General features: G+C 40.6%; 1 protein-coding gene across 2 annotated transcripts in view; it reads left to right on the forward strand.

Annotated features, from left to right (window-relative positions):
- The window catches only part of Rrn3 (RRN3 homolog, RNA polymerase I transcription factor), a 42,263-nt gene that overhangs the window by 3,488 nt on the left and 23,463 nt on the right, over nucleotides 1-15,312 (forward strand). The window contains exons 3-11 of one of the 2 annotated variants that reach the window (XM_041676442.1): nucleotides 895-951; nucleotides 5,880-5,969; nucleotides 6,070-6,199; nucleotides 6,673-6,732; nucleotides 7,904-7,967; nucleotides 9,063-9,132; nucleotides 10,389-10,487; nucleotides 13,037-13,126; nucleotides 14,646-14,784. In XM_041676442.1, the coding sequence (XP_041532376.1) occupies nucleotides 895-951; nucleotides 5,880-5,969; nucleotides 6,070-6,199; nucleotides 6,673-6,732; nucleotides 7,904-7,967; nucleotides 9,063-9,132; nucleotides 10,389-10,487; nucleotides 13,037-13,126; nucleotides 14,646-14,784 (799 nt within the window). The remainder of the gene's footprint in view (nucleotides 1-894; nucleotides 952-5,879; nucleotides 5,970-6,069; nucleotides 6,200-6,672; nucleotides 6,733-7,903; nucleotides 7,968-9,062; nucleotides 9,133-10,388; nucleotides 10,488-13,036; nucleotides 13,127-14,645; nucleotides 14,785-15,312) is intronic. The other variant, XM_041676443.1, reaches the window with a different exon arrangement.

Below are 15,312 nucleotides of genomic sequence, written 5' to 3' on the forward strand. Positions count from 1 at the left end.
TTCCTAGTCATACATATGAATAGATGCTGTCTTAATTCTTGCTGACACATCACAATGTTTTTTATCTCCTATTTAGAGAATTTTCACTAGTATCTGATGTAGTAAAGTGTCCATACCCTGGTTAGTTGAATATGAGTGACTGTTGACTCTTCTGTTGTTGTAGACTTCTGATGCAGCAAGTTTCTTGCTGCCTTAGTTGTTTGTTTGCAGTGTTAGGGATTGAGCCTAGGATAAGCCCATGAGCTCTAGCTGCAGCCCTTTTGTTTTTTTACTTTTTTTTTTTAAAGGATTTATTTATTATGTATACACTGTTTTGCCTGTATGTGTCCCTGCAGGGCAGAAGAGGGCACCAGATCTCATTAATGGTGCTTGTGAGCCACAATGTTGGTGCTGGGAATTGAACTCAGGATCTTTGGAAGTCAGTGCTCTTAACTTCTGAGCCATCTCTCCAGCCCCGTTTTTTTTACTTTTTATATTGAGATGGGGTTGCCCAGATGGGTGGCCTTGGGCTTGTTATCTGAATATTTGGGATTTTGAGTATATAAAATGACCAGGACTGCCTTAAATAAGAATTCTTCAAAGTTGTATAGTCTTGACTTTATTATTGTAAGCGATGTATAGAAGTTCTACAGGTCCTTTTGTAGTTCTCTGAGATATCAAGGAATAATAAAAACTCTGGCTGGGTGGTGGTGGTGCATGCCTTAAATCCCAGCACTTGGGAGACAAAGGCAGGCAGATCTCAGTGAGTTCTAGACTAGCCTGATCTACAGAGTGAGTTCCAGAACAGCCAGGACTGTTACACAGAGAAACCTTGTCTTGAAAAATGAAACAAAATTCTGTTAATATTTAAAGGAAACCATAGTAATTGTACTTTAATTTCTTCTCTTTGTTTAGGGTGAAACAAATGACTTAGAGTTGTTGAAGAACCAGCTCTCAGACCCTGATATAAAGGTAATTTAAAAACATTCTCTTAACTTTTTTTTTTTTTGTTCTGGTCTGCTTTGGTTTGGGTTTTCGAGGCAGGGTTTCTCTGTGGCTTTGGAGCCTGTCTGGAGCCTGGCTATTTATCATATTTAATTGTGTATTTTACACATGTGTGCATGCTACAGCAAGTGTGAAGGTCAGGGGACAATTTGTGGGAGTTGGCTCTGTCTTTCTACCATGTGAGCCTCTAGGATTGACCCCAGGTTGTAATATTTTTACCGATGATCCTTGTCTGTCGTTCAAGACTTGCTTTCTGTGATCCTATCTTACTTAACTCAGTGTTTCTCAGCCAGGAGCAATCTTCCCCTCTAGCAGACATTTGATGATGGCTGGGAACACTTTTAGTTGTACGCAGTAGGAGGAAGGGGATACTCCTGGCATCTAGTGGTTGGATGACTGGACTTCCTGCTCTCTCCCCACACTTGGTTACTTAAAGGGCAGACTACAGAGATAGCTAGTAGTTAAGAGCACTTAGTGTTCTTTTCTTTCTCTTTCTCTCTTTTTTTGGAGAACTAGCTCTTGTAGACCAGGCTGGACTCACACAGATATCTATCTGCCTCCCGAGTGCTGGAATTAAAGGTGTGTACCACTGTCACCCAGTGCACTTGGTCTTCCAGAGCACTCTGGTTCTGTTCTCAGCATCTACATGGCAGCCAACAACCGTCTTTAACTATTTCAGGGGATATGGTACCTTCTGGACTCTGCAGTCTCTCTTGCATGCACATAATGCATATGCATACATGCTGGCAAAACACTCATAATTATAAAATAAAAAATAATTCTTAAAAAAAGAAGGAGCGAGGGGAGAACCATGAAGACTTAGTGAGTTGATATCCAGGATTCCTTAGGACAGTCTCCAACATGAAATAAGGGCTTGTCATTTGGAATGTTCCGCTTTACGAGCACACCCCCATTCCTTCTGCCTTATTTACGTTTAAGTCAACATATCACTACTCTAGTGACTTGATAAAAGTTATCAGTGATCATGTTTTTATCCCTAGTAATTTTTTGTTATTTTTTTTTTTTTTTCCTGCAGAGACAGGGTCTCTCTACATATCCCTGGTAGTTCTGGAACTTTCTATGTAGACCAAGCCTCAAATGAGAGAGATCCTTCTGCCTCTGCATACTAAATGCTGGAATTAAAAGTGTATGCCACCATGCCTGGCTTCCCCAGTAATTTCTCATAGTCTCATTTTAGTGGCATTTGACAGCCTCACACCAGTTCAGCAATAGACACTGTTGCCCACCCACTTAAAATCGCCTTCATTTTCTGTGATCTTTCTGTCTTCTCATCACTTCTTGTCACATTGTTGGTGTGTTCTTTGTTTTATATATTACCTTTTAATAGTTTACCTAGTTATTTATTTATTTTGGGACAGAATTTCTCTGTAACCTTGGCTGTCCTGGAACTTTCTCTGTAGATCAGACTAGCCTTGAACTCACAGATTCTCCTGCCTCTGCCTCCCAAGTGTGGGGATTAAAGGTGTGTTCCACTACCACTTCTGATGTGTTCTTAACTTTGGAACTGAGTGGAGTTTTTAAGGGTTTATTTTGTTTTATGTATATGAGTGTTTTGCTTGCATGTGTGTGTGTTTACTCTGTATGTGCATGCCTGGTGCAGAGGGAGACCAGAAATTGTGAGCAGTCATGTAGATGCTGGGAACTGAATCCAGGCCCTTTGGAAGAGCAATAAATATTCTTTTTCTTTTTCATTCTTTTTGTTTTGTTTTGTTTTTCAAGACAGAGTTTCTCTGTATCTTTGGAGCCTGTCCTGGAACTCGCTGTTCATAGATTAGGTTGGCCTCAAACTCACAGATCTACCTGCCTCTGTCTCCCTAATGCTGGGATTAAAGGTGTGCACCACCACCGCTGGGCTGCAATAAATATTCTTAACCACTGAGCTTCTTCTCCATCCCTTAATTAAAAAAATTATTTTTAAAGCTCTGAAATTTTTAAAATTTGGTTCTTTTCTTTTATTCAGTAGAGTTTTAGTGTGTGATTGCTATAGGCTTTGCAGTCTACATGTGTCTTCGTAACTCCTTAATGCATGTGTTATAGCTCCTGTTGCTCCTGTGGACCCCAGACTTGCCTCCTAACACCTGTTCATTGCATCTTCCAGAATTGCTAATGTTCTCCACTGTGATGAAGTCAGACTGATCTCTTCCCCAAGCCCACTTTTCTGTAGCCTTCTGTATGCTAAACTGGCTTTATTGCTTACATAGTTCTTGAGTAAGGGACCTTGTAGTCTTTCTGGACCTTCTAACCTTCTGTATCTATTCATCCATGTTGGGGCAAAACAAACAAACAAAACCTTTCATGTGCGATTTTGTTGGTGTTCATAAATCTGAATTCCTCTAGTAACTCTGTATTCTTTAGATCCTGCTGTGCTCTGTCCTCTTCCCTGTAGATGTACTTTGAACAGTGAAGCCTGACTCATCTCTCCATAGGACATGTCTAGGCATGTTATTCCTACTTAACAACTTCACGCCTGTAGAAGAATAGAGATTAACCTCTAGTACAGTTGGTGATAAATAGTCTTTACTGTGTTCAGTCTTAAGAGATACACATCCCCCAAGTTTGCCACCTTCTACCTGTATGTCTTTGGATGTCTTTGTCGCTTGAGGTCTTCCTTAACACTTTATTTGAACATTGGCTCAGACAACATTGCTTCCCTCCCCAGTGAGTTCTTGCTCTTGTGCTTTAGTGTCCTCCTCTGTAAAATGGAGATCAGTAGTACCTGTTCTGTAGGGTGGTTGTAAGGAATAAATGAATTAACATATGATAAAACCTTAGAACACTGTCTGGTACATAGTAAATGTCATATCTTTTTTTTTTTAAAAAAAAGATTTATTTATGTTTTCTGTATGTGTGTTCTGCATGCCAGAGAGGGCATCAGATCCTATTATAGATAGCCACCATGTGGGTGCTGGGAATTGAACTCAGGACCTCTGGAAGAGCAGCCAGTGCTCTTAACCACTGAGCCACCTTTCCAGCCCCATGTAAATGTCGTATCTGTTTATTGCTACTACTGTAATCTGCAAACTGCTCTCTTTCAGATCCTGGTGTAATGTCAGCTGCTTTGAGCTTTTTCTGGTTCTCTAAGCACATGGTGTATCCCTCCTTGGGTCCATTTCCCAGACCCAGAAGATGTTTCTAATTATATACCCAGCATACATGGCCTCTGTGCCCTACCTGACCCTTTTTTGCTCCCCAGAATTTTCTTTTGGCTTGCTATAATATATATATATATATATATATATATATAGAGAGAGAGAGAGAGAGAGAGAGAGAGAGCGCCATATTGATTTACTTTCAGTTTTCTGCAGTGTCCTTTTCCTGTAAGAAATATTACCCTTAAAGAGCACCTGAAGTCTTCAAGCTTTCCTGAGCTTTACCTTTTTTCTCTGGTCCAAAGGGCCAATTTATTTGTGTTGCACTCTACTTTCTGTGAGCAGGTTCTCACTCTAGTAACTTAGTGTTGAAGCTAGAAGTCAGCCTGAACCCAACCCTCAGCAGATCCTTTTTTATTTTTAACTTTAAAAAATGCATTTAGCCGGGCAGTGGTGGCGCACGCCTTTAATCCCAGTTCTCGGGAGGCAGAGGCAGGCAGATCTGTGTGAGTTCTAGGCCAGCCTGGTCTACAAGAGCTAGTGCCAGGACAGGCTCCAAAGCTACAAAGAAACCCTGTCTCCAAAAAAACTAAAAAAAAAAAAAAAAAAAAAAAAAAAATGCATTTAACTGGGCATGATGGTACACATCTTTAGTCCCAGTACAAGGAGGAAAAGGCAGATACAGGCAGATTTTTATGAGTTCGAGGTCAGCCTAATCTACATAGGGAGTTCCTGGACACCCAGGGCTACATACAGAGACCCAGTCTCAAAACAAACAAAAAAACAAAAAAATTGCATATTTGTGTATGCGTGCATAAGATGTCAGGGTCCTTTAGAGGTAGAATTAGGGGCAGCTGAGAGCCAAATATGTGGAAGCTGGGAACCTGGAGGTTAAACTTGGATTCTCTGCAATAACAATATTATCTCTTAACTGCTAAACCCTTTGTCCAGCCTTAGAACCAGTTTTTTTTTATATCATATGATAGTTTTGTGATTTTGTTGTGGTGCTGGGGATTAAACACAGGTCCTTGTGCATTACTAAACCAGCACTCATCTATTTATCTGCAGCCTTAGCTCATCTGCAGGTCCTTGGCACAGTAAAGATGAAGATGATAGCAGCTGTGTCTGCTTTTTCAGAGTGCTACAAGTAATCTGTTCCTAATCAGCGCTCACCACTGAATCTGCTGTCCCTGACTGTTCTTGTAGTTCTTATTTTTTCAATGTTGGGGTTTGAAAACTAGGATATAAGCATGCTGGTTAAGGGCTCTGCCACAACCCCAGTCTTTTTTTTTTTTTTTTAAAGATGTTTTGTGAACCACTATGTAGATGATGAGAATTGATTCTGTGTCCTCTAGAAGAGCGGCCAGTGCTTAGCCAGCTCTCCAGTCCCTGGACCAGCTACTTGCCTTCCATAGTTACATGGCTTCTGATGGTCAGACTCAAGGTGCCTAGCTTGTGCATACGTGCTGGGCGTTAGGTCCAGGGTCTCCAACATGGAAGGAAAGCATTGAGTCCTACACTTAGCCCTTTGGCTTAATAGGTATATAAGCAAGGTTTGGTCTGGAACTTAGTATATAGCTCAGGTCTTGAAACTTCAGCTTCTCACATGCTTAGATTATAGGAGTACACACCGTGGTTAGCCCCTCTGGCATATTTTAGTGGAACGTGTTTGTTTTCCTGAATTTAAACATGCTATTGATAGATGATAGGTACAAAGTATATCCATTACTTTTCTGTAACTTTAGACAGTTTATGATTTTTTTTGTTTGTTTGTTTTAACTTAAGGATGACCAAATAATTAACTGGCTGCTGGAATTTCGTTCCTCTGTCATGTACTTGACAAAAGACTTTGAGCAACTTATAAACATCATCTTGGTAAGTTTACGCTAATTCACTGACTAAGAGCTTAGTTAATATTTTGAAAACAGTATATAGCTGTTACACCTTTTGCATTGTCTTCCTTTTCCATCTCTAGAGATTGCCTTGGTTGAAGAGAAGTCAGACAGTGGTGGAGGAGTATTTGGCTTTTCTTGGTAATCTTGTATCAGCACAGACAGTCTTCCTTAGACCGTGTCTCAGCATGATTGCTTCTCATTTTGTACCTCGTAAGTAGTTGTTACTTGCTTGTAAAAATGAACTTTCTTCTTCCTCTCCCCTTCCTTTTACTTGCTTTCTCTGCCCTTGCCTCTCTTATTCTAAAGTAGTTTATTTGGCTCACAGTTATGGTCTAAGGTCATGTGCCACTTCTGATGGCTGCTACTTTGCTTGCAGAGCCCTGTTTTGGCACAGGGTATAATAGGCAGAAAGCGTATGTATGTCAATGTAACTTTTTTTTTGTGTGTGTGTTTTCTGCTTGTATGCAACCCTGTGTACAGTGACCAAAGAGTCTGGAAGAGGGGTTTAGATCCCTTTGAACTAGAGTTCAGAGGCATTTGTGACCCATCATATGGGTAATGGGAATCAGGTCCCCAGGCAGAGCCATCTTTCCAGCATCCCTCTCTCCTTCCACCTTTCAAATTTTCTGTTCCTTGTTTGTCCGTGACAGAACACTATAACAAATTTTCTTTTTTCTCCAAAGCCCGAGTGATCGTTAAGGAGGGCGGCATAGATGTTTCAGATTCTGAAGACGAAGACGACAGTAAGTATAAAAAGAGTCAGAGCAGCGTGCATCGTCTCATCCTTGAGAATGTGTTCTAAGTGACGTCTCCTGGAGACCACAGCAAGTGATAACCCTTGATAGAATCTTGTTGGTTTTTTGAGACTTACTTACTGTTTAGCCCAGCTGTCTTGGAACTCACTAGGTTGGCCTTGAACTCAGAGAGATCCACCTACCACTGAGATTAAAGATGTTTGTCACCACACCCAGGTTTATAGACTATTTTTGGCACATTCATAGTGTGCAGTCATCCCCCCCCCCATTGGAGACGCGTTCTTTTTTTCTTTTTTTTTTAAATATTTATTTATTTATTTATTATATATACAATGTTCTGTCTGTGTGTATTGCAGGCCAGAAGAGCGCACCAGACCTCATTACAGATGGTTGTGAGCTACCATGTGGTTGCTGGGAATTGAACTCAGGACCTTTGGAAGAGCAGGCAAGCTCTTAACGGCTGAGCCTTCTCTCCATCCAGCCCTGGAGAAGCGTTCTTATGTGTCCTTGAACTGGCCTTGAATTTACATAGCTGAAGAAGACCTTAACTTGTGCTCCTCTTGCCCCTACTTCTTGATTACTGGGGTTGCAAGAGTGTACTGCTATGTCTGTTTTATGTAGATTCATCTCAGTGCTTTGTAAATGCTAGACAAGCAGTCTACCAGCTGAGCTAACCCCCCCCCCCCCCCCCGCCATTGTTTTGTTTTTTTAGGTTAGGGTCTCTGGCCTCCAACTCAGCAATCCTGCTCCAGCAGCTGAAGTGTTGCATGTGTTCTGTGTGCTTTGCCATTCTCAACTAATAACTCTAGCTCTTTCTAGATGAATCTATGCAGGTGTGATATAATTAATCCATTTAATACTCATTGTTGATTGAGGAGACAAACGAGGAGACAAACCTTGCAATTCCCTTTTTTTTTTTTTTTTGCTTGTTTGTTTGTCTTTTGAGACAGGATTTCTCTGTGTAGTCCTGGCTGTCCTCAGAGATCTACCTACTTCTGGAATTAAAGGGGTGTGCCACTACCTCCCATCAAACTTTGCAATTCTTATTTCTCATAGTTACTGAGTTTTGGTTAGAAAGTGTTTTTAGCTTCATAGCTTCAGAAACATGATTTTGAAGTTTTTTGTTTTGATGTTCATACTTTCAAGTTTTTCCTTGTAGATCTTCCTGCAAATTTTGACACATGTCATAGAGCCTTGCAAATCATAACAAAATATGTCCCATCGTGAGTATTGTTTTGTTGACTTTGAATCCTTTGAATCATGGTGTTTAGTTTAACAGGTTGAGTCTTAGTTCTGGTGGGTCACTTGCCTGTAATGTGTGCACACAGCTCTGGAAGGAAGAATTGAGTAGATTATAGAGTGTTAATAGCATCAAAAACTGGGTTATATTGCTATTTTTCAATTGTATTGATAACACATGTTGAAAATTCTATTTTCTATTCATTATGTTGTTTTAATTTATTTTATTAACTTACTTAAAAATTTAATTTGTGTGTGGGTGTAGGCACAGGTGTTGAGTGTGCCATCATGCTGGTCAGAGGACAGCTATCAGTAGTTTCCATTCTGCCAGCTTACCTTGTAGAAACTCAGGTGCCAGGCCTTGAAGGCAAATGTCTCTCCCTCTAAGTCATTTCATGCCTGCGTATCTATTTATATTTAACCTATACATAGTGCTTCTACCTCTCTTTTCTGTAGAAGTTGGGATTTTGCTTTTATCTTCAGCAGATATGATATCCAGATACTTTCTCTTTGAACCTGTGTGTACACTTTGCCGTATGAATGAATAAAATGTGGTTATCAAGAAGTGTGGCAGGCTTGTGGGTTTCTTTGGCAGTATAGACTTTTAGTTACTTTTGTTAACTAAAAATGGGAAGCTGGGGTGGAGTATTGTATATGTAACCTCAACAGTTGGGAAGGTAGAGGCAGGAGGATCATCCTTGGTTACACACAGTTTTATGCTAGTTGATGCTAGCCTGGGCTACACGAGTCCCTGCCTTAACCAAAAAATACCAAGTTAATGATACTTTGCCTCTTTAAATAATATACTTATATACTGGTACATGTTCTTAAACTGAAATCTGCCAATCTGTTGTAGAAGAAAAGCCTGTTTTTGACTTGCTGTTACTAACAAAGTTAAAAAAATAAAGTATATTTCTATGTAAGTTGTTTTATATTTTTCTCTGCAAGTCCCTGATTTGGGCCTTTAATTACTTGTGGTAGGGTTCTTTTTTGCCTCTTATTTCCTTATTTTTCTTAGGATGCAAATGCTAGCTTTTTAAAAAGTTAATATGGATTAGATTTTTTTTTTTTTTAAACAGGACACCATGGTTTTTAATGCCAATACTGGTAGAAAAATTTCCATTTGTGAGAAAATCAGAGAGAACATTGGTAAGAAATCTTTCATGAAAAGATTATTTTGTGACTTTATTTTAGATGATGTTATTAATTTCTTAAAAATGCCTGTCTAGAGTTTTAAACTCAAGATTCCATTTCATGGAGTGTTGTGGCGTAGGCCTGTTGTGATCCTAAGTGATCCTGACACTTGGGAGGCTAAGCAAGAGGACTTAGGCAAGTTTGAGGTGAGCCAGAGCTACAATGTGAGACTCTGGCTCAAAAATCAAAAGAGAGAGAAAGCTAAGAACGTTTCTCATATTCTTTTGCTGTGGGATAGTGCTCTTATACACTAAATATTTTCCACTCATTAGTTTAATAAAAGATTGATTGACCAGTAGCCAGGTAGGAAGTATAGGCAGGGCGGCCAGATCAGGAGAATTCTGGGAAGAGAAAAGGCAGACGCAGTCACCAACCAGACGCAGAGGAAGAAAAGGTGCCAAGCCATGTGGTTAAACATAGATAAGAATTATGGGTTAATATAAGTTGTAAGAGCTAGTTATTAATAAACCTGAGTTAATAGGCCAGTTTATAATTAATATAAGCCTCTGTGTGTTTCTTTGCGTCTGAATGGCTGTGGGACTGGGTGGAACAGAATCTTCTGTCTACATTCTTTTCTCTTTGTTATATTTTCTGAAATAGGGTCCTAATCTATGGCCCAGACTGGCCTCAACCGCCTCCTAAATGCTAGGATTATAGATGTCTCCTAGTGTCTAATTCCTTTCCTAGCTATATAACTTAGTACCATTTTTTGTTTTTGTTTTTTGAGACAGGGTTTCTCTGGAGCCTGTCTTGGCACTTGCTCTATAGACCAGGCTGGGGGGCTGGGATTAAAGGCACGTGCCACCACTGCCTGGCATCAATACCATTTTATTACTGTGTGTAGGTCATGGTCAACATCCATTTCAGAAATAATCTTTTGTGTTGGGTGCTTATACATATAAGAATTACCAGGAAGGTTGCAGATGTAGCTCAGTGGGAATGCATGCTTTGCATGTATAAGGTTCTGGGTTTGACTCCCAGTACCACAAGTGAATAAAAAAAATAATGAATATTACCAGAAGGTAATAGTGTATTACTGAGTAGAATCATTTACTTGTGGTGATTAGATTAATTAACATACGTACATTTGAATAGTTCAGTTTCTGAACTGACAGTCCCTTTTCTAGTCATGTAGTTAAAGTAGAAGTCATGTTTTGCTTAGGTCCTGAAACACTGCTGAATTGTTCATCATTTTATTTCTTATGCTTTAGGAATGTTATGTTCATAATTTACTAAGGATAAGTGTGTATTTTCCAACTTTGAGGCGTGAAATTCTGGAGCTTGTCATTGAAAAGTTACTCAAGTTAGATGTAAGTATCAGATCACCTGTATTTTTTTCTCTGTTTTCATTTATAAATTTTATGACTACATATTTTGTGTATGTGAACCAGTAAATAATATGGTAATTTGAATATAACTGGCCTCCATAATCCCATAATCCCATATTCTCATAGAAGGTGTCACTATTAGGAGGTGTTTCTTTGTTGCAGTGGGTATGGTCTTGTTGCGGGGTACGCTTTGAGGTTCCCTATACTCAGGGTACCACCCAATGCATCAGTCTCAGCTTCAGCATCACCTCTGCTATCGTGCGTGCCTGCAGTGATGACTGAACCTCTGATCAGATGTTTTCTTTATAAGAGTTGCTGTGTTCATGGTGTCTCCTCACAGCAATAGAAACCCTAAGACAAATAGCAGTGGAAACCAGTCCAGTTATTTGCTTCATTCTAGCTATACTTCTTTAACTTTACCTATTTTTGGCGGTTGTAAACAGTTCAGTCCTATGATTAGGTATGCACAGCCATACAAAGGCATCGTAGAAAGTGCCGTGAGCTAAACTGCCTTTCGGGACTGTACGGTGTGGATGTGAGGAAGGCCCAGATTGAATGTTCATTTGAGCTTCTGCATATGTTTTCTGTTTGAAAATTCTTATTTATGCGTACTATCTGGATAAACAGGTCAAACTTTTTTTTTTAAAAAAAAAAAACAAGAGAGGAAGGAGGCTGTGGATACATGTTCCCCTTGAACAGGTGTAGTTGCATATAGGACTAGTTGGAGAATACTCAGTAACTACCTGTAGCTGGGAACTAAGGACAGGCTTGTGGAACAATGCAGTCAGGATAGGGGAGCAGGAGTGGTCAGAAAAGGGAAGAAATGTAATCTCTGGGTATTGGGAGGATCTGGAAGAAGAAAGAGTTTGGTCAATACCATCAAGGATGAACAAAGCAAAAGTCCATGGACTTGGACTGCACAGGTAGCTTGAAGTGCCCACAAAAACTTAGCCTGGCACAGGTGCTTGGAAAGCAGTTAGAGTCTCCAAAGCCAGCTGGTTCGCTAGTCTAGCTTTATCTGCAACATCTAGGTTCTGAGAGACGCTGCCTTAGTGAATAAGGTTGAAATCAATTGAGGAAGACTCCTGATAACAACGTTGGACTTGCCCACATAAGCACGCCTACAAATCTAAGGTCACATACAAGGCCCTTAGATGTGTAATGGCTTTGGTGTTTCCTGAGATGGTTTGCCAGTCAATACTGCAGTCCGAGAGAGTAGAGGGTTAGGAAGAGGTTAGGAAGTATGTGGTGTGGGCATGGCTCAGAATTGGGGTTATTTGAATAGGACTGCAACCTGAGGAGCTACAACTCATTTTCTCTTGCTTTTGTTTTTTTGAGACAAGGTTTTTGTATATAGTCCTGGTTGTCCTTAAACACACAGAGATCCCCTAGCCTCTGCCTCCTGAGGGCTGAGATTAAAGGTGTGTGCCTGGCAAGATAGAACTCAAGGTGGAGAAAAACATTTTAAATTTTTATTTTTTTGGTCCCCCCCCTTGTGTGTGTCTTTGTGTGTTTGTGTGTCCTGTGTAGTAGCATGTGTGGAGATCAGAGGGCACCTTGTGCAAGTTGGTTCTCTCCTTCCACCATGTCTGTATGTCTGTTTCTGGGGATGGAGTGGCTTGGTGGCAATTACCTTTACCCACCAAACCATCTTCCTGGCTCTGATTTAGTTTTGAATTTGTTTTATTTTATATATATGAATGTTTTGTTTGGTTGCTTGTCTGTGCACTTCATGTATGCGTGGTACCTGTGGGTGTCAGAAAAATGTTTTAGATACTCTGGGACTGGAGTTAAGAATGGGTGTGAGTTGCCATGTGGGTGCTGGGAATTGAATCCAGGTCCTCTGAAAGAAAAAATGCTCTTAGTGTTCTTGCACACACCTTTAATCCCAGCACTCAGGGGCCAGACAGACGGATCTCTGAGTTTGAGTTCACCTGGTCTACAGAGTAAGTTACAGTCCAGCCAGGGCTACATAGAGAAACCCTGCCCTGAAAAAAATCGAAATAAGGAAGTAAGCATATGAATGAATGAATGAGTGAATGAATGAGAAAGAGCAAGTGCTCCTAACACATGAGCCATCTCTCTAGCCCCTGACTTTTATTTATTGAGACAGGGTCTCACAGTATAGCCCAGGTAGCTCTTCCTGCCTGCTTCTGGCTCTGGACATGTCCCCTCTTTCTTCCTCATTCTTTCCTCCCTTTTGCCTAGGTTTCTCTTTCTACTTATCTTTTCTGCTTTCAGGCCACACCTATCCCTCTCCTGTCTAGCTGTGACTGTTCATCTTTTTATTAGACCAATCAGGTGCCTTTGGCAAGCAAGGTGAAACAAATGCAACTTATCTTTACATAAATAAACAAATATATCTTTGCCTAGTTATAGTAATATTTCACAACAATGGTATTTATAGTAGATTGATTTTTCAGCTGCAAATAGCTACATTTTTAACTGTTTTCATTTATTCATTATTTATTTATTTATTTATTCATCCATCCATCCATCCATTTGTTTGTTTATTTATTTGTGTGATATAGGTGAGTGTATCCCGGCAGGATATTGAAGATGCCGAAGAGGCAGCAGCTCAGTCTTGTGATGGGACAGATACCACAGGATTGTTTAATATGGTCAGCACCTCTTTGTTTTGATATTGATGGTTAGACTTCTTTATTTTTACTTTGTATTTGATTCTTGTCCTTATGGTTAGCATTTCTATTAACAGAAACATACATTCATCACTTCAGAGTGTCGAAAGACACAGCATATGGCTTACAGGCTTTAATAATAGGCTTGAAGTCTTTTTTAAGGCTTCCTGTTAAGACAGAACAATGGAGGGATTGGAAGGACAGCTGTGCTGGCAAAGTGCTTTCCTTTTGCTAAATTTGATCCCTAAAACCCAGAGAAAACATTGGGTGTGGTGAATGTGCTCAAGTTCCTAGTACTAGTTAGGCACAGACAGGAGGACCCCTGGCGCGTTACTTGGCCTGTCTAGGGTAATTGGTTAGCTCTAGATTAGAGACCCTGTGTTGGAAGTGGACAGCATTCCTGAGGCAGAATAAACCAAGCAACTTGTGGCTTCTACGTGCATGTGCACATACTCGTGGTAATACATAAATAAATGAAATAGTTGAGCAAACTTGAGAACACCTCCTTAAATAAGTCTGTTTTGGGATTATAGGTGTGTGATACCTTGTCCAGTGCTGACATATTATTTACTGCCTATAAATGGTTTATGTCCAAGGCTTTATGTTTGGTTTTGGGGAAATTTGTTTCATTTTCATTCCAAAATTTTTTTCATTGTTTATAAATTGCAAGCATCTGTGAGGAAACAGCAAGCAGAAAGTGTCCCAGTCTAGTGTATGTGTTGCCAGTTAGCTAGCTTAAAGCAGTCACTGTCTAGTTGTAGTTACTGTCTACTGTTAAAGTACTCGCTGTGTGTTGTAGAGCTCAGCTGCCCAGAGTTTGAGCTGAGTTGAAGTGCTCTTAAGGCCAGGCATCAGAGAACAAGAAAATTTCTGTGAATTCAGTGTGAGTCCCTTTTCTGGGATGTGGCAGGAAGTAGCACCCATGTGTACCATGGTGAACATGTGGTCAGAAGACAACCTTCTGGAGTCTGTTCTCTTCTACCATGTAGATTCTGGAGATCATACTCTAGTCACTAGGATTGGTGGTAAACACCTTTGACTCACTGAGAATCACGCTGACTCTGTGCCTTTTGTGACTTCTTGACATTGGTTCTGAGGTTGTAACTGGAGAAGCTGTGAGTCCTTGGCAGACAACACAGCAGCTGGTGACACAGCCTCAGCCATGCAGCTACAGAAGTCACCAAGACTGGGATGGGCATGTGCTGTTGAGAGTCAGGGCTGGGGACGCAGCTTAGTGCTAACACACGTGGCTTACTGTGCACGAGGGTCCAGTCCCAGTCACTCCCTCTCCCACCAGCCCCATTCCCCAAGCCCCCAAAAAGTAAAAGGGGGAAAAAGAGTCAGATTGGTATTTGTTTAAAATTCAAAAGATGACTTTGAATCACATCTCTAAATGAGAGTGTGGGACAGTGTCTGCATTTTACTCCTCTCTTTTAGTCAGTTTCCCCAAACACTGAAGACTCCCAGTGACTTTTGTAATATCAGTATTCACTTCCTCAAGGATGAAGATGAGGACACCGAACCTGAAAAGAAAGCTGACCTGGATCGGCCTAGCCAGATGGCTCATCCCATCGCCGAACGCCTGGACATCCTGCTTTCTTTGCTTCTGTCCTACATTGAGGATGTCTGTCGTGTGGACGGTAATAACTAGAGTAACCTAGGTAGTTGGTTGATATCTTGAGAATGAGATAAGAAAGGGTCAGACAGATCGACTTCTGTGGCAGTGTCACACAATTTGAGAGTGGAAGGAATGGGGTTAGGACCCAGGATTTACCTTCAAAGACCATGGTGTTGTGGAATAAAGGGGAATGGATGGCGTTTGGCTAACTTTAGAAGGGATTGCTTGTGTTTGATAGTCTCAAGAAATTAGATAATGGTGTCTCAGGATGTCTGCCTATATTCTGTGGTTTCTTGAGAGGCCCTTGTTATATGTATTCATTATGGCAGTGTTGGGACTTTAACTTCACTGAGCCTGAAGACTTCGTGTCCATGCACATTGTTGTGGTGCAAGAATGAGTTTGTTGATTGGGCCTAGTGACACATGCTTTTAGTCCCAGCACTAGTATAGGTAGGTAGAGGCAGGTGCATCTCTGAGTTCGTGACTAGCCTGGTCTATAGGGCAAATCTCAGAATAGCCAGAGATATACAGAAAAGCTCTGTCTCTAAAC

This window comes from Microtus oregoni, unplaced genomic scaffold, assembly GCF_018167655.1.
Source record: "Microtus oregoni isolate MIOR12 unplaced genomic scaffold, Mior012 000027F_ref0000203, whole genome shotgun sequence".
In the NCBI taxonomy this organism is placed as follows: Eukaryota; Metazoa; Chordata; class Mammalia; order Rodentia; family Cricetidae; genus Microtus; species Microtus oregoni.